This window comes from Seriola lalandi, unplaced genomic scaffold, assembly GCF_002814215.2.
Source record: "Seriola lalandi dorsalis isolate HSWRI2012SDOR001 ecotype SW California unplaced genomic scaffold, Sedor1 jcf7180002054320, whole genome shotgun sequence".
Lineage (NCBI taxonomy): Eukaryota > Metazoa > Chordata > Actinopteri > Carangiformes > Carangidae > Seriola > Seriola lalandi.
This window is the reverse complement of record NW_019524873.1, coordinates 159,014-179,268: the sequence shown is the minus strand read 5'-3', so window position 1 is coordinate 179,268 and position 20,255 is coordinate 159,014. Positions and strand designations below refer to the sequence as shown.

General features: G+C 39.7%; 3 protein-coding genes across 7 annotated transcripts; all 3 read left to right on the top strand.

Annotated features, from left to right (window-relative positions):
• The first annotated feature begins 914 nt into the window (after positions 1-914).
• Positions 915-7,194, top strand: prc1b (protein regulator of cytokinesis 1b). Of its 5 annotated transcripts, none has more exons than XM_023406929.2 (13): positions 915-1,036; positions 1,198-1,431; positions 2,444-2,614; positions 2,847-2,996; positions 3,086-3,233; positions 3,325-3,461; positions 3,601-3,696; positions 3,798-3,944; positions 4,026-4,136; positions 4,230-4,343; positions 4,949-5,051; positions 5,261-5,295; positions 6,395-7,194. In XM_023406929.2, the coding sequence occupies exons 1-12, from the start codon at positions 926-928 to the stop codon at positions 5,278-5,280; spliced, it is 1,542 nt and encodes a 513-aa protein (XP_023262697.1). In that variant the 5' UTR covers positions 915-925; the 3' UTR covers positions 5,281-5,295; positions 6,395-7,194. The 5 variants fall into 5 exon arrangements, with proteins under 5 accessions (XP_023262697.1, XP_023262694.1, XP_087030275.1 ...); XM_023406926.2 differs by having other exon boundaries at positions 4,949-5,128; XM_087174149.1 differs by lacking the exon at positions 4,230-4,343 and having other exon boundaries at positions 4,949-5,128.
• A 992-nt stretch (positions 7,195-8,186) lies between these two features.
• On the top strand, positions 8,187-11,327 carry ptpmt1 (protein tyrosine phosphatase mitochondrial 1). The gene is made up of 4 exons (XM_023406931.2): positions 8,187-8,466; positions 9,453-9,533; positions 9,623-9,814; positions 10,683-11,327. The coding sequence occupies exons 1-4, from the start codon at positions 8,320-8,322 to the stop codon at positions 10,809-10,811; spliced, it is 549 nt and encodes a 182-aa protein (XP_023262699.1). The 5' UTR covers positions 8,187-8,319; the 3' UTR covers positions 10,812-11,327.
• Positions 11,328-11,966: 639 nt separating this feature from the next.
• ndufs3 (NADH:ubiquinone oxidoreductase core subunit S3) lies at positions 11,967-18,895 on the top strand. The gene is made up of 7 exons (XM_023406922.2): positions 11,967-12,086; positions 13,822-13,887; positions 15,158-15,255; positions 15,392-15,541; positions 16,980-17,105; positions 17,872-17,991; positions 18,582-18,895. The coding sequence occupies exons 1-7, from the start codon at positions 12,032-12,034 to the stop codon at positions 18,750-18,752; spliced, it is 786 nt and encodes a 261-aa protein (XP_023262690.1). The 5' UTR covers positions 11,967-12,031; the 3' UTR covers positions 18,753-18,895.
• Positions 18,896-20,255: the final 1,360 nt, after the last annotated feature.

Genomic DNA, 20,255 nt, shown 5'->3' with positions numbered 1-20,255 from the left:
TAGGTATAGACTCTATACCTATGCTACAGACGGTTTAAAACATTTTTCAGATTTGTAAAAACACAAACATTGTGAATTCATTGGTTTTCTCCATCATAATGGGTTTAGGTAAAACAATTGCTATACCTAGATTTATAGATTAACATGGCGAATTTAATGACTGTTTAAAACACCTTTTCAGATTTGTGAAACTTGAATTGGAGGCTGTGATGTATTGCGATCTATGTGACATTATCACTTGGCCTAAAACAGGTTTACACGTGGTTTGAATTTTATACAAAATTAGGTGTAAGTTGGAGAAAGGAGGGTGTGTGTCTGGGTGGGGGGAACCAAACACAAGAACACAACAATCGCTATGTGTGAAACTAGGCCACTGGAAAGTATTGAAAGCCCAAATGCCATGAATACACAGTACCATGAGACATCTGGTCACTGGTCAACAAAGCAGAGTTTCAGTTTTGGGTTGTCACTATTTATATTCACTAGATGCTGACTGCTACTGGATTTCTTTAGGCTGATATCAATATTCAGGAGAATAACAAATCTGATAATGATTGCAGGTTTTAAACTAAAACTCACAAAAAATGTTTATGCAACAATTAACTTTTCATGTTTTGTACAATTGAGTTGAAGTACTTTGTGCTCATCTCCTTGAAACAGCAGTAATGTGTTAATAACCTAGGACACGTACTAACAGAGCAGCGTCTGTATCTGCACCAAGGACCAGTATTACTGTCTAACTGTATGATTGAAACTACATATTTGGTTCGATTGCAAAGAAATGAAAATATCTGCATCCATATTGGTCAAAATAGCCATCAGAATGATCATTTACTGGATATTGTTAAGAATTTCAACATCTGCACACTCCCATCTGCATATGCTAATGTGTTTTACTGCATTTATCCACCAGAGCTTATTAGATATGATGATCAAAGAAGAGGAGTCTCTGAAGAAGAGGCTCATAAGCAGCATTCAGACATGCAGGACAGAAAAGGAGAAACTCTGCCTGGAGCTTCAGCTATCTGTGTTTGAGGTAACAATGTTTTCCGTGTTAAAATAACTGTGCACTGAGTAACAATTTGTTAACTTTACTTTGGGCTCTTAACTCTCCTGACTAGATACTCACACTAGATTATAGATCCCTCTTGACCGATTGATAGTTAAGTCAATTTGTTATCTTCTGTGTATATCCAGGAAGAGGATGGTATTAGCATGCTCCAGCAAGAGAAGAACATCCGCACACAGATGGAGGCTCTGGTAAAGGAGAAGACTCAGCGGATGCAGCAGCTGAAGGCTCTGCTGGAGCAGGACCAGGACCTGTGCGACATCCTGTGCTCCATGCCGTACGGCATCGCGCCCGACTCTGTGCCTTCACTGGAGCAACTGGAGAACTTCGGTCAGCACATCACCAACCAGAACCAAGAGAAGGTGGGAGCTTCCTTTGTTAAATTTACATCTCCACCGTTGAGTCATTGGGACTGCAGAAACAGGGAAGCTGTGATTCTGTGTTATGCTGTAGGTGGTGGCAGATGGGCACAAACTCCAGAGACCGTATCGGGTCAGATGAAAGCCTCAGCTTTCATTAGTGATTGGGCAAATGATGCCTTATGCAGCTCTGGGCATTTCTTTCTATTTGTGCTAAAAAATCTTTTGTAGCTTCAAACGCATCAAGAACAGTGACATCTGGTGTTTTCCAAAAGTTATAGCAGGTCTTCAAGACTGAAGCCACAGCTTTTCTACAGCTCACTGATTCAAAGAGTTTCAGTTAGGGATATTCCAGTACCAATATTTTTTCCTAGACAATACCAATTCCAATACCTGGACTTGTGTGTCGACTGATACCAAGTACTGGTCTGATACCATAGCATTTAACAACTACTTTGTAAAAAATGAACAGATACATGAATACCATAGAATCTCTTTGATTGTCTAATTTGACTGTCAGTCATATATATATAAAAAAAAAAAAGTTCCCACAGTTTACTACTCCAAATTAAAGCTTTGCATACTGTTGCTGTATTTTTACTGGTTGGACTTCTCAGTCTAACATGATGCTAAATTGCTGACATTTTGGTAATGGCTAATTTTACACTATTTTCCTGAAATCAATTCCTCACTGCTCTAAAACAGTAGTTGCCAGTGGCAGCACAGCGCAACGTCCAGTGTATACTACTGTTTAAGTTTGGTGCATAGACTTGACTACTGTGCTGATATCTGATTTAGGCATTTAGAGAGGCAGAAGCATTTTAGTGTCAGTATTAGAACAACTCTAGTTTCTGTTTCATATGTGCAGTAAAAGTCCAAGAAGCTTGTTTATAATTACTACATTTGTAAGAGGTTCTGCATTAAACTCAGCTGTTATTGTGGAATATATTACAGTAAAATAATTAATAGTCTAATCTGTCCTTGACCAGATATTGTGCTGCTTTCATGTTTTCAGGCAAAGCGACATGCTGAGTTCATGGACCTCAAAAAGCAGATAATCCTGTACATGGAGGAGCTGGACCACATCCCTGAGACCAGTTTCGAGAAGGACGTGGTCTGTGAGGTTGAGGAGTCCTTTTGTCTTTCCAGAGACAATATTACAGCTCTCAAACTGCTCGTGTGTCAGGTGAGATTGTTTTTATAGCATTATAACTGCTATTAAAAAGGTCTTAAATTTAATTTGGTAAATCCTGCAGAAGCTCTGATTACATTTAGTGAAACTTTAAGCCCTTTATGATTAAAGGAAAATAGGTTTTATGGGTTCCACAAATTATAGTTGGGCCTGGCTGAATATGGGAACCAAGTCAAAGCTGCTGAGTTGCTAACTGCTGCCACTTTCTGCCGTGTTGATCCTGCAGCTGGAGGAACGCAAGGCTGAGAACGAGGCGATGTGCGAGACTCACCGAGAAAAGATCCAGCAGCTGTGGGACCGACTGCAGGTTCCCCAAGAGGAGAGAGAGGTCTTCAACGAACACATGGTCGCATCCAAGAAGAGGAACCTGGAAGCGGTGAGAAGACTCCCTTTGACACGCTGAGTTACACAGCCATGGTTGTAGTTGTTATCATGACCAGTTTACACTTTTATTTTTTTCTTCAGTTAAAAGCAGAGGTTCAGCGTCTGGAGGAGCTCAAACTGCTAAACATCCGGAACGTCACGGATGCCATCCGCTCCGAGATCGCTGTATTTTGGGAAAAGTGCTTCCTCAGCGTGGACCAGCGACAGGCTTTTGTGCCATATTTTAGCGGTGGGTTCACTTATTGTTTTAGTTGCTTTAAACTGAATGATACTGAAGTTTGTTTAGGTGATGACATTCGAGATGTAAATGGCTATTTTAGAGGATTTTACTGAAGAGCTGTTGAGTCTGCATGATGCTGAGATCCAGCGCTTGAAGCAGCATTATGAGGATCACAAAGAGCTTTTTGACGGAGTTCACCGATGGGAGGAGAGCTGGAGACTCTTCCAAGAGCTGGAGGTGAGTTATCTTTGTGATTTGAATGTGCATACCTTAAAAAAAATCCGCCTGAATTTATTTTATCTGGCTCCATGGCCGCATGTTGGAGAGAAACGTAGTATTAAGCTCCTAATGTGGAACTTTTCTTTCTTGTTGTCAGAAAAAAGCCACAGATCCGACAAGATTCACAAACCGAGGAGGGAACCTTCTCAAAGAGGAGAAACAGAGGTCCGAGCTGCATAAAAGCCTTCCCAAGGTAAGACATGAAGACCACCTATTATTTTCTAAACTGATAACATCTTAAGTATTGATACATTTGTCATGTAACGTCGTGTTTTTTGTTTGTTTGTTTTTTAGCTTGAAAAGAAACTAAAAGCCCAGATTGATGCGTGGGAAAGTGAACAGGGTCGCGAGTTTCTCGTGAGTGGCCAGAAGTTTCTGCAGTATGTGGAGGAGCAGTGGGAGCTGCACCGAATAGAGAAAGAGAAGGAGAAACTAGAAAGGGTAAACAAGTTGCGTTGTGTTAAAGGCTTAGCCTGTATGTTTGCTGAGAAACGTGTTGACGCTTCTCTTTACTTTAAACAGCACCTGAAGAAGAGCAAACAGACTGAGGAGGATATGCTGTACGGAACAGCAGTACGAACCCCAACCAAGCGCAGATTCCTGGGCACCACGACACCAAATAAAACACGAAAGGTGCTAAAGTTTGTGTCTTGCTTTTCTACTTATAGTTGGTTTAATGATCTGTGTGTGTCGGCACTAACACGCTCCCTCTGCCTCTCTCATCAGTTTAACGCGACTTCCAGTATTTCTAGTGGCACCTCTAACAGCACCATGCGCTCTGTCTATGGTGGAACTGTCTGTCGCTCACCTGTGCCCCGCCCACCTCTCTCAGCAAACAAGGTTGGTTTCATTTGAAAGATAAAAGAAATATAAGATGTACACATCAAACCTAAAGAAAACGTAACAGGAGATGAAAAAAAAATCTCCCAACAAATTCTCTAGAAAACAACATTTTAATGAAAAAATTTTAAAGGTCCTATATTGTATAAAGTGAGATGTCCATGTCTATTTTGATTATAAAGTAGGCATCAAAATGCTCTCTGAGTGTTTACCTGAAATACCTGCTATATTTTTATTTGAAGGTTGGAATACAGTCAGCCAATAAGAAGAGCGGCTCAGAGCCTATTAAGTTAGATGGACAATTAACTAGCTTATTATTATATTCACTTTTTCTGCTCTATTGTAAAGTGTTTTCTGTCATTTTTCCATTTCATTTGTACAGAAATATTTTCTGAATCTCTGCTGCATGTGAACCACTAACTGTTCTTTCTCATTCACTCTAATTCATCAGTTCATTCTGACGATTGCAGCATGGAGGGTGGTTGGGTTGTTTCTATCTTCCTCCATTTATGTCTTTGTGAATTTAACTCTAAAACGTGATTGTGCTGTATTGCGTCACTAAAAAGCATTTGTGTGATCGGTCTCCCCCACCGTGTGTCCTCCAGGGTCCAGCATCACGGACGCCAGGAGGCAGTAAGCCCCCCCACCCACGAATACAGAGCTGTAACAAGGAGAACGAGGCCCATTTGAAGGGGTCCCCTCTGAGTGGTGCGTTGCTGACCCCCGTTAGTCCACAGCGTAACTTCAGCATAGCCTCTGTTGCCAGCACATATTCAGAGTTTGTGGTAATTTACACTTTTGTCTCTAATTTCTTTGCTCTGCATCTTGTTTTCCTCACTTCTGTGCCGTAACACATTTAAGTGTATTTATAGATGCTTCTGATGTACAAATGCTAATGATGTAAATTTATATTTTAGAGGGACTTGGTCAACACTGAATCTGTTCAGTCAAGGTGTGTTTCGAATGCTAAAACCTGGTGTGATGCTTACTAATCTCTTTTACTTTAATTGCATGCCTCTAATCAAGGGAGAGATTATCCAGTTACCACATGACAGTTTACACTCCCACCCTCATTACAGCTCTGACAGACTGTTGCTTAAGTGTTGCTCTATCTTGCCCAGTGTCTACACCAGATGCTTTTAAGTTGTCCACCTCACAGTTGGAGCGTGTATGCTTCAGAACGCTGACTGTGATATTTGCCACCAAAATATCATCAGAGCCTCCCTCCTTCACCCGGAGCAAGACACTGATCCAGAGCCATATTTGTTTGAACCCATAGCCACAGTAATTCAGTTCAGGAATCTAACATCAGCCCTGGTCAATCCCCATACATTTGCAACAGACTGTGTATACTATAATCATTTTTGTTGAGATAATTTCATCATTTAGACTGCAGCAATAAATGTTCAAATCTATAATTTTCTCAGTGGAAAGGCAAAGACATACTCTAAACTAATCCATTGCTAGTATTATAAAGAGATTACTTTGATTTAATGAGACTTAAGTTAAGTTGCTATTTAATATTTACAAAACAGCTAAAGGTGACGAGGCTTGCACCTCTGTTAAAAATGCAGTTTGATAGCAATTATCACTGATGCATCGATAGCAGTTGTAATGTTTTAGTGTAAATCTCTCGAGCTCAACGGTTTATTTCTTGAGCCTCAATTTGGCACCAAAGTTGAAGAGCCATACGAGAAGAAATGTTTTGTAGAAGACGTAGAGAGACCAAGGTTCTGGAGAAAACTGCTCCACCAAAACTGAATGACAAGACATTGAATCACAAGATAGCTTGATGCTAATAACCTGATGATTCTTTATGATATTTAAACAAAAGGTGGATATTCTGAGTCATAGTTTAAAACCTTATTAGTCCGTTAGTTTGTGTGATTGTCTTCTCACTAATTCACACTAACAGTCTTCAGTGTGCCATTTCATCATAATTAGAAAACGATACGCTCTTATTTGGTGATGTTAGGTTTGCTTCCAATTGTTGTCTCTTCCTCGTATTGTCCGAGGAATCAACCTTAACAACGGCTCTTGTGTTTCCACAGCGAGACCTGTCCCAGGCCTCTAACACCAAGGTCCAGCACGACGTCTTGAACTCTACCACCACCAACCTTTGACCGCTCCTCTCTGATGACGACCGCCCCGGCTAGAATATCATAGTCCTTCCAATGAAGTTCTGATCTCCTACAAGATGGACAAGATGGATCACTACCTGTCACTGCTATTTGCTTTTATATATAGATGAAGGTAATAATATATTAAGTTTTAAGTCAATGATACACAAGGGACAAGGAATCAATTGCCATTTACTGAATCTTTGCCCTGTCACTGTCTCAAAGAGGAAAAAAATGTTTGTATCATAAGTTAAACTAACACTACTTTGGCTATCTGATTGTGCCAGTTACTGAGATGTAATAAAAGTTATCTGCGTCTTGTACCGCACAGCTTTAAAATATGTAAAAAGGAAAGCGAGTTTTGCTTCATGAAGTTATGCAATCTGGAGTTACAGGCCAAATGTATTATCAATACTTTGCACTTTCTTTTATTTAGAAAATATATTGCAGCGCATAGTGTAATTTTATACACACTCACACTGTTCCTTCCAAATCTGTTTTTATACATGTATGTATTTGTGTATATATTTCGGTATCTTATGTTCTCATCTCTCTTCCCTTTGACAAAGATGTTAGTTGTTTAAACAGGCTGTTAAGACTGTTGGTAAAAATGTGTCATACATTGGTGCTGTATAGCAGTTTAAATGTAGTTAAATCACATGGATTTGATACACTATCATGGCTGATTTGGAAAAGCTTGTCAAAATATATTAAATGCATTTTCTCTTGAAGAGCACAGAATGACAGTTTCCTACGATGACAATGATTTTTTTTTTTTTTCCCTCCCTGACCAAAGCTTGTGCTGCCAAACAAAATATCCAAATTCACGTTCTCTCACGGTTACAATAATGTGATTTTAGCACAAACTAAATACAGTGTATTTTAACGTGTCTGAAAGTCTAAACTCCAGCCTGTTCAGTTTGACCAGGTCTCGCTCTTGCAAACATCACGTGCTTGACATTTGTCAGTCGTGAATGAATCTGATGCGTCTGTCGACACAGCATAGACAGGTTTCACAAAAGTGTGACTTTCTGGTGTTCTATCTGTTCAAAATCATCTCTTTGAAAGGAAGAAGTTCTATGAAAAAAGATCTCAAACAATAGTTTCTATAAGAGTTAGCAAAGTATGTTTGGCTCAGCCGTAGACAAGAGAATTATAATCAATAAAATGAGAGCAATAGCATGGATTACAAGTTTTTTTCAGCAGATCAATGTCTGTGATCTGAGTGTCAGCAGACTCACCAATTAGACTGTGATAAGCCTTGTATGCAAACTAAAGCAGAGCTGACTTCAGACCAAGTCATCAGAGAGATTACAACAATTAAACCTCTGCACCATTAATTCAGTTTAACTTGACATAGCCAGCTTCTTAAATTGAATCAGTGCTGAGTAAACTCATCATTATCTGATGTCATCTAACTGACTATGGGCTTTGACTGTTTTGATATGATCACCAGACATCTGGATGTTCTGGATGTAACAACCTCCATTGAAAAATATTGTTGTGAAGTTTATGATATGTTTAAGATGTAAGGGACGCTAAAGTAGAGGGTAAAATTAATATCTTGGGCAGATTTTGTGCATTAACAATCCAAGATGAAGTGGGCACTTAGCCTGCCAGTGTTTTACTGGTTCTCAGTCAGTGTTCAATTTCGTGGAGGTCACGGAATTTATTCTGAAGGATTCGCGGCGGAAGTTCTGTTGTCAGCGGGGCAGACTTCCGGAGGAGGAACGCATGTCAACCGGCTGACAGGTCAGACTATACAGCCTGTGGGTCAGAGACACTACACACAACAACAGAGTGTAGTAGTGATGAAAAGCTAAGTTTTTAAGTAGTTTCTTATAGATAGCTCAGTCATGTCCGGAGCGTTAGCGAGGCTGCTGTTCTACCCGACTTTAGCCTACAATGTTGTCATGGAGAAGGTGTCGTCGAGGCGGTGGTTTGACCGAGTGGACGAGACGGTGGTCCTGGGGGCTCTGCCGTTCAGATCCATGACTAAACAGGTCAGACTGCCTCATACAAGACTCTCTGGCTGTCTGTCTCTTTAACGCCTCAGTGTCTTGTGAAAGAAACATCAGACCTTTTACTTACATTATAGTAGAAATGCTACAATTTGTGATTAGCTAGTAGGTGAAACTACCTTGTTTTACGACACTGAAGTCAGTTTCTGATTCGGTCGATTAAGGGGAAAGTTAATGGGAATAAGGGGAAAGGAAATCTGAATGACCATACTGAGCGGGTGGTGTTTTTGCACCACACATTGTTGTGAAATGGTTTAAACATCCTGGTTAAAGCAGTGACTGTTAAAAACCCACTTTGATAGAGCAACTTCACTGTTTTTTTTCGCCACTCAGACCGCATCGGACCAGTACAGTGGTTTTTGCTCGAGACCATATATAAGAGTCTTCACACTCTCCCTCTTTATCTAATCCAGATCAATGATTGTAGTTATTGGTCCAGATTTAACAAGTCTAAATATGTTGATGTGGATTTGGTCTGATGTGATCTGGATTTTAAAAAAGGGGTGAAATCACATTTTTCAGTGTTCACTAATAGATTAAATTGTTTTACACATCTGAAACAGTGTTTTAAACAGTTACAGTTGGCTTCTTGTTAATCAAATTGTGTAAAGAAAAAACCCTCCATAAATGTGGAGTTTTTTTTCTTTTATAAATGAAATAAAGTGCACAAATCTGAAACTGTTTTAAACAGTGTTAAAGCTTTAATTAGGATTTCTAAACCCCTTTCACAACAATAAGTGGATCAAAATTGGGTTCTGTTTCCCTCAACTTTCCCCTTCACTGCCAAATCGTCATCATTTATTGCAATAATTGACTAATCCTAAAACGATTATGTGATTATCAAAATAGTTGCCAATGAATTATACAACTATAAAATATAGAATATATCATCTTTACTGTAGATACTGCAGACAGTTTGTATCCAGACGGTAACAGTATGATTGTCTCTGTGTGTTCTTGTGTCACAGCTGGTAGAAACAGAAAATGTTCGAGGGGTCATCACCATGAATGAGAACTATGAGACTAAATATTTCTGCAACTCAGCCGAGGTGAGTTCACTTCACTTGTCTTTGGAGAATGGGGTCGTCCTTTACATACTCCATGATAAATGACTGTTGGATGTGTTTGATGGGTGCAGGAGTGGCGGGCTGCAGGGGTTGAGCAGCTGAGGCTGAGCACCGTTGACCTCACTGGCGTCCCCAGCCTGGAGAACCTGCACCGAGGCGTGGACTTTGCCCTGCAGCACCATGAGCAGGGAACCAGCGTGTACATCCACTGTAAGGCGGGACGCTCCCGCAGCGCCACACTGGCTGCTGCTTACCTCATCCGGGTCAGTACAAAACTTTAGGAACGTTACACTATCATCTCCAACCTAGACAATGGTTTTAAGTAGATGTTTCACGAATAAACAGTTAACAGAAAAGGAGAAGCAACTTTACAGTGTAATACCATGCACTATAACATCCTTGCAGTAAATACTATCTTACCTTAAAGGATAATTTCACTATTTTATAAAGTCTGACATGTACATATATACATTGAAAGGCTTATAGGGGACAAAATCCACAGTGCAAATTGTGTTTACACTGACAGTATTTCTGTGGTGAGCTGCAGTGGAGGGCTAGTAAAACAAAGAGGGAATTCTGGACTTAAAGCACAGTAATGCTGGAAGGTCTCCACCTATTTTAGCTAATTTCTTCCACGGGGGGGAGTTATGCATGCTAAGCTGTGTTGTGAACAACTGTGAGCAGTTGAGCCATGCTGGCATATGTTAGTGTTTTTTCACAGGACCACACAGCAAGGTGACATAGTTTCCCTCGATGACTTGTAGGAGGTTTGTGTGTCACAGAGCACAGTAGCAGACTGTCCCCTGCAGCCCTTTTCAGCTCAATGTGTCAGTTTCAGTTTGTACTCTACTCCCCCCTGCCATATTTAAAATTAAACCACTTACCAAACTGTGCAGAATAAGCCCATATCTGGTAGATTACACCTGTTTTTATAGAAGAATAGCAGCACTAATATTCTGCTAAACACATTTAATTTCCCATAGGTATTTCACAGGAAAGGATTGGTTTGTATTGGCAATAACATTGCATTGAAATTAAAGTTGAAACAGTTCAACCTCACAGTCATGATTCTACATTCAGTCAGTGAGTAGTGGGTATTTTGATTTTGACATTGTGCCTTTCTGCTGACAGTTACACTGCTGGACTCCAGAGGAGGCCTGTCAGAAGCTGGCATCTGTTCGACCCCACATCCTGGTGCGTGCTGCTCAGGTGGAGATGCTGAGGAAATACTACCAGCAGGTGTGTGGGCAGTCCAGCTGAGAGTGCAGGGGTCACAACGGGTTGGAATTCATTATGTTCCCAGCAGCAGAAAGTCTGGACTCGGAGCCTTGTTTAAAGCCACAAAGACAATCCTCCATATCATAATGTACACCCACTGAAGAATAAATGCCAAATTGCCCCTCTACCCCACCCATGTTTTTAAAAGCAAATTTAAAGGCTTTTATTGGCAAATTAAAAATTTTAGTGGTTAATTCATGAAACAGACAGTCAGCACTATCATGGATTATATGTGTAACCCACATTTCATAAAACCTGTGGCTTCAAACTGACAGTGTCAACATGGAACAGTGACCAAAAACATCTATTCTACAAATCCCTCATTCTCTGGTTTTAGTACATGGAGCTAAAACCTATTCATTTTATTTCTAAAATATATGAAAATCCGAATTATTTTAAAAGAATGTAAACACATCTTGTTTCAACTAAAAATTATTCCAATCCAACATTGCAATGCAGTTTGCTTCTGACTTTTGTAATAAAAACATAAAAAACCCAGTTGAATTGTCCTGTGCTTGTTACATTTTGACTGGAGACAAGGATGCTCAACAATTGTGGTTACTGACTACGCTGGAAGACTTTTTTATGTCAGTTAATCATATTTTATTCATCTTCCGTATCGAAATTTCTGTGCGTGTTTAGTCCCGCAGCTTTGAGAAAACCCAGACACTATATATATCAATGCGTGCGACTTGATCGAGAATGGTGTGCTTTGACTTTTCTTAGCGACTCGAGTAACCATGGCGACGTAAATGGCGATAAAAGGCGAAAAACACACAAACACAATCTCTACGATTTGGATTAATCTTTAAAATAAGAGATCGTAAGAGGGAATTATTGGCTCTGTTGTATAAAACCTTATGCAGTTTATACTGGCAGACAGAAGCACGGACGCTTTCAAAATAAGAGTCAAGAAGGTAAGAGGTAAGGTAGGTAATAAAAGTTCGATCTTATAAGCTATCGTTCATATGGGGATATAGTGGTATTGCTTTATTGCAGATCAAGGGCAGCAGCACATTAAACATTTCTCTAGGAATTTTCTAGTATATATATTCTTTATTGTTTGATGCCAACCGCCTTACAGAGGAAGAGTCAGTTCATTTCCACAGCGGCAGTCACATTTGTCCTCCGGCCCATCAGGGGGCGACAGACCGTTGACAGCTGCTTCTCCGCCCGGAGACAAACGACCACAGAGAGCAAACATGGCGTCGTCGTTGGTGCGGTTTGTCCGCGGAGGTCTTGGAAGGAGTTTTAACAGTAAGTCGACCAGGAACTCATTAGTGTTTCTATAGACTGTTTGCTGCAGTTATCCATTTAGCTCGAGTCCATTTTCACGCAACCTAAAACGACACAGCGTCATTTTCAACCTTCAAATGTCTCAGGTTTGACCTTCGAGCTAGTGTTAGCTAATGCTAGCGTTAGCCCACACCGGGTTGAGTGACAGGCAGATTCGACTGTTTATTTTGTTTTAGTGACACATAAGTTCATTTAGGCAACTGAAACAGTCATGCACGAGTGTTTTGAGTGGATGATGAACGAGTGTACTGAATTATTTTTATTGTTCTTTTTGCAAAATGGCAAGAGAACTGTAACGTTAGTGACATAAACAAGAGTTTCAGCGTAGCTTTGCACTGTTCAGCTGCAAAATGAACATGTATGGCTTAGTATGGTCACCAGATTAAATGTAAATAATGTCAATGAGAACCAGTACATGTTATGAAACACATTAATAATGAGAAATGTTCAGACAGAGGCACATATAACAGGGTTTGAATCAACCCCTTTAACTGCCCTTAATTTCCGTGTCAACATGAATACTTGGTAAAACAAAAATCAACATAAAGTCCCTCCAGTTTTAAACAGTGCAGCAGAACAAAGACAGGGCATCATTTAATCACCCTTAAATTAAGGTGAAAGTCAGCACTTAACCTCATTGTCATTGTTTCATCTCAGAGCCAATATCTTGGACTACAGAGACAAAACAACACAAAATGTGTCACCGTTGAAATAGTTTTAACCTATATTGTGTGGTAATGGAACAAAGAAAAACAAAAGATTTTCACTTAATTTAAGACTTTAACGGATTTTAGCGTATTTAGCCAAAATATTTGAGGTTGCAGAGGAAAGTTTTCAGGGGCTTTCATTGTTTAGTCTATAAAGTATCGGAAAAGAAGCGAGAAATGTCCATCATTATTTATCCCGATTCTAAGGTAACATCGTCAAACAGTCCATCAATGTTCCCTTTAAACAAATCTTCACATTTCAGAAGCTGGAATCAGATAATGTTTGGCTTTTTTTCACTGGCTCTCCTTGAAAAATGACAAATGATTAAGTGATTATCAAAACAGCTGGATTGACTTATCATTATTAAGTCAGTGCTCTTAAATACTTGAAACTGCAGACCCCTAGCCCTGTACAGAAGAGACAGAATTCAAATAAAGCATAGTAAGAAATGAGTGATTGCTGGAAAAAACAAAGCTATATGAGTTTTAGTGTTTTAAGCAACTTAACAGACGGGAGGGAAGAGTCTCGTTTGAGCTAAGAAATTAATTTTGTACATCCTTTAATACTCTTTACTTGTGTAGGAATAATTGTTGCGTTAGAACAAAGAAAGACTTTGGCAAATAAATAAAGAGTAAGATCATCCCAAAAATTCAAGGTTTTTTTTCACAGATAAAGACCAGGTGAGACCTTGTGTCAAAGTTTAACATGGGTTTCCTGTTGTAAAAGTAAAGCCTTCTTCCAGCAAATAATGCAACACCTCCAAAATAGTTCACCTTTAACTCAAACTTTGTTCTTTCTTGTACAGGTCAAGTGGTTATGTTTTATATTAAATTTTTCATGTGTGCATTCAATTCCCATCAGTATCTTTGCTTTTCATTCTTGGCTTGTTGCTTTCATCACCCCGGTTCGACTGCAGCTCAGTAGATGCATTTGTCATTGGAGTGTTCATATTTACTGTTTTGACTCCTTCCTCCTGCTTGTCTCTCAGTTGCAAGGACTTCATGTCTACTTCAGCAGCAGACCAGACTGCAGAGCTCCACCACTGAGACCAAACGTGAGTACACAGTGACAGATGCTGCAGGAGACTGCTAATTTGGTTGTTTACCAGCAGACAGACAGGATGGCTGGACCACAAATCCCTTCTTTTTTTTTTTAACTCACATAAGCTCCAGTTTGTGGCTCTTGTTTATTATCAATAAGATAGACTACCAGCAGGTATATGTTATATGCTTAGAAATGATCTTGTTAACTTTGTCATTTTAATGTTATGTCCTGTTCTTAGGGTGAATTTTAACATCTGTCCAGGGACTATAATAATAATAATAATAATAATACATTTTATTTGGCAGCGCCTTTCACAGCACTCAAGGACACTTTATAGAAGATTAAAAACACAATAGAAATAATAAAAACAACAGACAGTTAAAAAGAAAACAATGAAATTACGGCGAATATGCAGATTGAAACAGATGAGTTTTGAGTCTTGATTTGAACTGGGGTAAAGAAACAATGTTAGGGATGTCTGGTGGGAGAGAGTTCCAGAGTTGGTGCTGAGGCGGGCAGATGGCATAGAGAGGTGAAGGATGAAAAACAGCCTATTTGCTTCTTACAGCTCTGTTTATTGATGTGCACTGTCCAATTAAAAATGAATAAACATGATTATCATTATATTTAAGCCACAGAATTTAGCATCAGTTTTATCAGGGAGATAAATCCATGACAATCTTTGAGAAACTCAGAAGGCTGTTTATCAACACTAATAGCTACTTTGAACATAAGTCCATCCTCAATTTGTGCAACATGAACCAAATGTAAAAAAGTTTTATCATACATATTTGTTGATATCAATGTTTTTTCCCAAGATTTTCTTCCCAGGGTTGTATTTGATGTGTCCCACATGCGTAATTTCTCACTACTAACTTTAGTTTAATGAGGAGTTGCAATTTGGGAAGCAGATTAAAACCATTTGTTTTATTGATCAACGTACAGAATGTTTTTTATCCTAATGGTTAAAATCTTTGGTGATTCTGGAAATATTTTCAAAACCAATGATTTATCTTTCATTATGACAGATGCTTAAATGTTTCAGATGTTAAAATTCACAAGAGGCATAACTTGGAGCTGCTGATTAGATGATTAATCTGCTTGATTTTCATGCATTTGTTCCCAGCTCACATCACATCTTAACTTGAATGTCACACAAGCTAAGCACAATAAACAATGTCGAACTGTAACCCATTTTGCAATGTTAACACAAAAAGTGACATGGAGAGCAGTTGCTGCATTGTTCAGTCATTATAAACCTGTTGTGGTTCTTTATGCAGCCACTGTCAGGCCCAAGGATACTGTTACTCACAACCAGCTGGCAGCGTTTGGGGAGTATGTGGCTGAGATGATGCCCAAATATATCCAGCAGGTCGAGGTCAGTTCATATGCACATAAGAGTATCAGAGTCCTGAGCTCATCCTTGGATTATCAGAACCCATCCCATGTTCAATTTAGATTTCATAAACATGCAGATAGCTTGAAAGTGTGTGTGTTCATGTGTGTGTGTGTAGGTGAGCTGTTATAATGAGCTGGAGGTGATGATACATCCTGATGGAGTGATCCCGGTGCTGACCTTCCTGAGGGACCACACCAATGCCCAGTTCAGGAACATGATTGACCTGACTGCTGTCGACATCCCAACACGGCAGAACCGCTTTGAGGTAACACACACACACACACACACACACACACACACACACACGCACACCCACACACACACACACTCAACCCTAGAAACTGTCATAAAACTGCCCTTTTATCCCTTTGTCATTTAACTCCATACAGTGTGTATTCCTATTTAAACAATATACAATATACCATCTATTTACCACAGAAGCACAAGATTGTCCAGGATGATGTAACTACTCTATAGGTTTATGTTATGGCCACTAGTTTGAATTATTTCAACTTTGTTTTTTAGAAATCGTGTTTTGTCCGCGTCATTTTTATCTTCCACATGTTATTTGCAGTGAATTTAACAGAATTTTAAGCTCAGTGATTAGATGTGTGTTATTGAAATGCACTGTGGTTTTCATAGCTAAGCTCAAAATTTTAGTTTACACGGGCTTGTACCTTTTGACTTTTTTTAAATCAAAGAACCAGATTTCTAACACAGTCCTTTAATCTTTTGTGCTGATGATTTAACCGTAGAAGAGCTCTAACTGTGAGTCATGTAACATCGCCTAAGAGAGAAATGTACGGGACCAGTGGTGCCCAAAGTAGCTCCTTCCCTTCACATTTCTGTTCCATCCCTTACCTGTAAAATGAAGAACAGATGTCCTCCATTGGCACAAAAACATTTTGAAGACAAATACTTGCAGTGAAATTGATGAGTCATTAAACTCTTAAACAATGTGAATAGAAAATTGTATTCAGGTGCGAGTTTGGAAATAAATTTGTAATTTTGTGACTTTGCAAAGTCATTTCCAGTGCGGACCTCCTCACACTGACTCTCACTGAGTCTAAAGTAAATGAAACAGTTTCATCTTAACCAATTCAGGTTGTAATGAATGGCCAACTGTGTCTGATAAAAATGATAATGTATGACACCTCTGTCTGGTGTTTCATCAGACATTTGCAGTCAAAAGCTTAAATAGGACCAAAAGTAAAAGTATGTAAGTAAGTAAATTATGCAGAATGACTAATTTCAGAATAATACACATTATATAATTAAATCAGAATTATTGATGAATTAATGTTTTCAGCAGTTGCAGCTCATAAAGATGGAGCTAATTTAAAGTATTTTATATACTGGTGGGTAGCTTAACCTGTAATAATACTAAATAAATTGTTGTTGATTATTGTGAATTTTGCAAAGTAAGAAGTAGCTATAGCTGCCAGACAAATGTAATAATGGAGTAAAAAATACAATATTCCTCTCAAATGTAGTGGTCTAGAAGTATGAAGTTACATAAAATGGAAATACTCAAGTACAAGTGCTGTAAAATTGTGTTTGGTGCAGTAATTGAGTAAATGTACTCCTCTGAAACTAAATGTCTCATGGTTAGAATTAAAATATTTGTGATTATCCAAGGTGCACACCATGTAAATGAGCTTTCTGAATGTTTTTGTAACGATGATGTGTGTGCTGATTGACAGATTGTCTACAATCTGCTGTCGCTGCGCTACAACTCTCGCATCCGTGTCAAGACGTACACAGATGAATTAACACCAGTGGACTCTGCGGTCCCCGTCCACATGGCTGCCAACTGGTACGAGAGGGAGGTGAGTCACAGCTTGCACGCCAAATCTGAGGATTCATTACAGTGTTTATTGCTTTATAAACAAAAAGCATTCATCAGACATGATAAGAACACACACAAAACGGGTTTGAAACAAAACCAAACAATACAAATTTCTAGCGCTGCCCCCAAAAAGCTGCTGAGTTGACGTTTCAGTCGAGAAAACGCTGACTCAACTTGCATTTTGTCATTTCAATCACTGCGGTTTTTTTTTTTGTTTTTTTTGCTGCCTCGCAGTACACAGAGCAATGCCAGAGCAACAGTGATGCAGGCTGTAAATGTTCGACATCGAATCTTGTGTGAAAATGACAGAACCATAAAACTAAATGGGATGGAATCAGAGACAGGTGATAATAACTATGATACTGTCAGCAGCAGTGTCCGGCTGACAGCGCCGTCAGCAGCCTGACAGAAGAGACACTCTGCAGGGGGGCAGGATTCTGAGCTTGCAAATGAATTATTATGAATTTGTTTCAACACATTCAAAAGATGGAATATGTCTGATCTTAGAGGTATTTCTTAACTGTAAAAAGCCTGATTGCACAAGCTTCTTAATGTAAATGGAAAAAATAGACTTTAATCAAAAGTTACACCCACAGTTTTACTGTGTAGTTTGATATTTGTAGTCAGATGTCAGACTTTCCGATTCCAAGTGTCATCTACATAAAAATGATGATATATATTGTTAAAATTTACTTGACACTGACCAGACTGAGAATAAAAGTGTGTGTGTGTGTGTGTTTATACAGATATGGGACATGTTCGGTGTGTTCTTTGCCAACCACCCGGACCTGAGGCGTATTCTGACAGACTACGGCTTCGAGGGTCACCCCTTCAGAAAGGACTTCCCTCTGTCTGGTTATGTTGAGGTGAGTTCTGCCAGGAACATGTCCTCTCAGTGCAGCGATCGGCTTTATTTAGCTTCAACCATGTGTGATTCGTATGTTTCCTCCCAATAGATAAATGTAGTCATATGGCAGGGTGTCAGTGAGACAGACAGAATGGAAGCTGTGCCCAGACGCTTTAGAGCTCCATCTCTGCTGGATCCTGTGATTTTTAGATATTTTTGTATTTACTTTTTGAGCTCATTATAATTAATCCAGGCTTCCCAAAGGCTTTGAAAATCCTTGATAGTTTGGGCTGTGAAAGAATAATTTATGGCATAAACTGAATAGATTTCCATCAGAGGAATGGATGAATTATTAATTTCAACACACTACCCAAAAAGCATCTTATTTACTTCATCTGTTCCGATGACTCCACATTCTGATGAAAAGAGATCAGTTTTGAAATTCATTATTTGAGCATGACATCTTGACCAGAAAAGCCTCTCATCTAGTCTTGTTTTTATATTTTCCTCAAAGACCTGAGAGTTTTCAGTTCGTGAAATTTATCAATCCTAAACATAAAAACATTGTATTACTTTAAGTTAAATAAAACTTGTTGTTTCCATCTGCAGGTGCGTTATGATGATGAGGTGAAGCGCGTGGTGGCTGAGCCCGTGGAGCTGTCGCAGGAGTTCAGGAAGTTTGACCTGAACACGCCCTGGGAGGTGTTCCCCGCCTACCGGGAGCCCAAAGAGGCTGCACCCAAACTGGAGGCTGGAGACAAGGCCCCTGAGAAGAAGTGATGTCCGTCTGTTTAGTCTACACACACACACTCGCCATCATCATGTTCTGTCTGTTCGTGTCATTCTGGGACTCAAGCCCCCTGAACAAACCCATCTGAAATATTTATGTAAATAAAAATACTAATAAAACAATGTTGAAATTATTTTTGTGGGGCTGTGGTTTTTATTTGGAACAACTCAACTAAAACCAGTGAGAGATCCTTCAAGCTTCTGTATATGAGATTTTAAACAATAATATAGACGCAAATAATTGTTTTCTGTGTAAAGATATAGTTGAGTGATGGTGTCATGAGCAGAGAACGAAGGTACACCCTCTCTGTCAGAGTTATAATCTGAGCTTCTCTGTTCTTTGTTTTGGTATCAGGTCTGAACAGTGCCTGTGCCTGTTAGTGCATGTGAGTCCCTCCTGTTCAGCAGTTGGGCCTCCCCATGTTCCTAAACATACAGGCACCGCCCACAGGTGAGATGGCACAGGGCAGTGTGCAGCATTCAGGTGAAAGCCACCTGCCAGTGTTTCCTCCACTTAAGAAACCACCAGGCTGTGACAGAAAGAGATGGAGGTGGAGTGGCCATGAGGACTAAACGGCTCAAATTTTGATTAACCAGTGGACCAGCAAACATCCATGAAGTTTTTTTTATGTTTTTACCGGCTCCTTCAGTGTCAGTGCAACTACCCCGATGGATAAGTTCAAAGCTGCATTTCTTTCCCAGTCCAACCATGGAGCCCCACCAGCTGCTGAAGGACTCCAGCTCGACTCAGAACTGGCTCTTCTCCTCCACGTGTAAGTACCTTGATGCTTCATAATGTTACATGTCTGTTTTTATTAGTGACCTGCTACAGAAAGCAGGACAATGTTAGCTAACTTGCTGTTACAATGCGTTTTGGCAAATGTTGCTATCGCTAGCTGGTTTACTGTTAGCATTGCCGCTGTGCGCATCAAATCAATGCTAACGTGGGCTAATGGTTGTGGCTGGATTGTTTTCGTTGGCTCTCGTGTACACAGGGTAACTTTATTCAGCTTCTTGTTATGAGTTTGATGGCCGCTTTCACTGGGTTAGGAGGGTGTTAAACACCTTGCTGACTGGGCACTTGGAGGGAGGCCGGAGTTGTGGCTGACAAAGCGTTTGTTTTGGTCTGACAGGCTGATGGTCTAGTGCGACATCCAGTGGCAGTAAGGATAATTTACAGAAGCTTTAAGCACGAGTTGAATAAACTACATTGCCAAAAGTGTGTGGACACATGAATAGTTCACATATATTGGGTTGTTGAAAAATCCCACAACCACAGGTGTTCGGTGTCCGCTGTTAAAACAGCCTCCACTCTTCTGGTTTTCAGTCTGTCCGTCAGATGTTGAACCTGGCTGCAGGGATTTTAGGCAAGAGAGCATTGCTGAGGTCCAGCTCTAATGATGGGTGATACTGGTCTGAAGATAAAAGATCACAAAGTTCTAAAAAAAAACAATTTATCTGTTAAGTTTGGTAAGAGAAGATGCTTGATGACTG

What these genes read in the sequence shown, in the direction of transcription:
- ndufs3 (XM_023406922.2), top strand. Translation starts at nt 12,032, where the DNA reads ATGGCGTCGTCGTTGGTGCGGTTTGTCCGCGGAGGTCTTGGAAGGAGT. An exon ending in CTCCACCACTGAGACCAAAC is followed by an intron (nt 13,888 to 15,157) that starts GTGAGTACACAG and finishes TTCTTTATGCAG; the next exon opens with CCACTGTCAGGCCCAAGGAT. An exon ending in CTCTGTCTGGTTATGTTGAG is followed by an intron (nt 17,992 to 18,581) that starts GTGAGTTCTGCC and finishes TTCCATCTGCAG; the next exon opens with GTGCGTTATGATGATGAGGT.
- prc1b (XM_023406926.2), top strand. Translation starts at nt 926, where the DNA reads ATGATGATCAAAGAAGAGGAGTCTCTGAAGAAGAGGCTCATAAGCAGC. An exon ending in CCAACCAGAACCAAGAGAAG is followed by an intron (nt 1,432 to 2,443) that starts GTGGGAGCTTCC and finishes TCATGTTTTCAG; the next exon opens with GCAAAGCGACATGCTGAGTT. An exon ending in TGCATAAAAGCCTTCCCAAG is followed by an intron (nt 3,697 to 3,797) that starts GTAAGACATGAA and finishes TTTGTTTTTTAG; the next exon opens with CTTGAAAAGAAACTAAAAGC.
- ptpmt1 (XM_023406931.2), top strand. Translation starts at nt 8,320, where the DNA reads ATGTCCGGAGCGTTAGCGAGGCTGCTGTTCTACCCGACTTTAGCCTAC. An exon ending in ATTTCTGCAACTCAGCCGAG is followed by an intron (nt 9,534 to 9,622) that starts GTGAGTTCACTT and finishes TGATGGGTGCAG; the next exon opens with GAGTGGCGGGCTGCAGGGGT. An exon ending in CTGCTGCTTACCTCATCCGG is followed by an intron (nt 9,815 to 10,682) that starts GTCAGTACAAAA and finishes TTCTGCTGACAG; the next exon opens with TTACACTGCTGGACTCCAGA.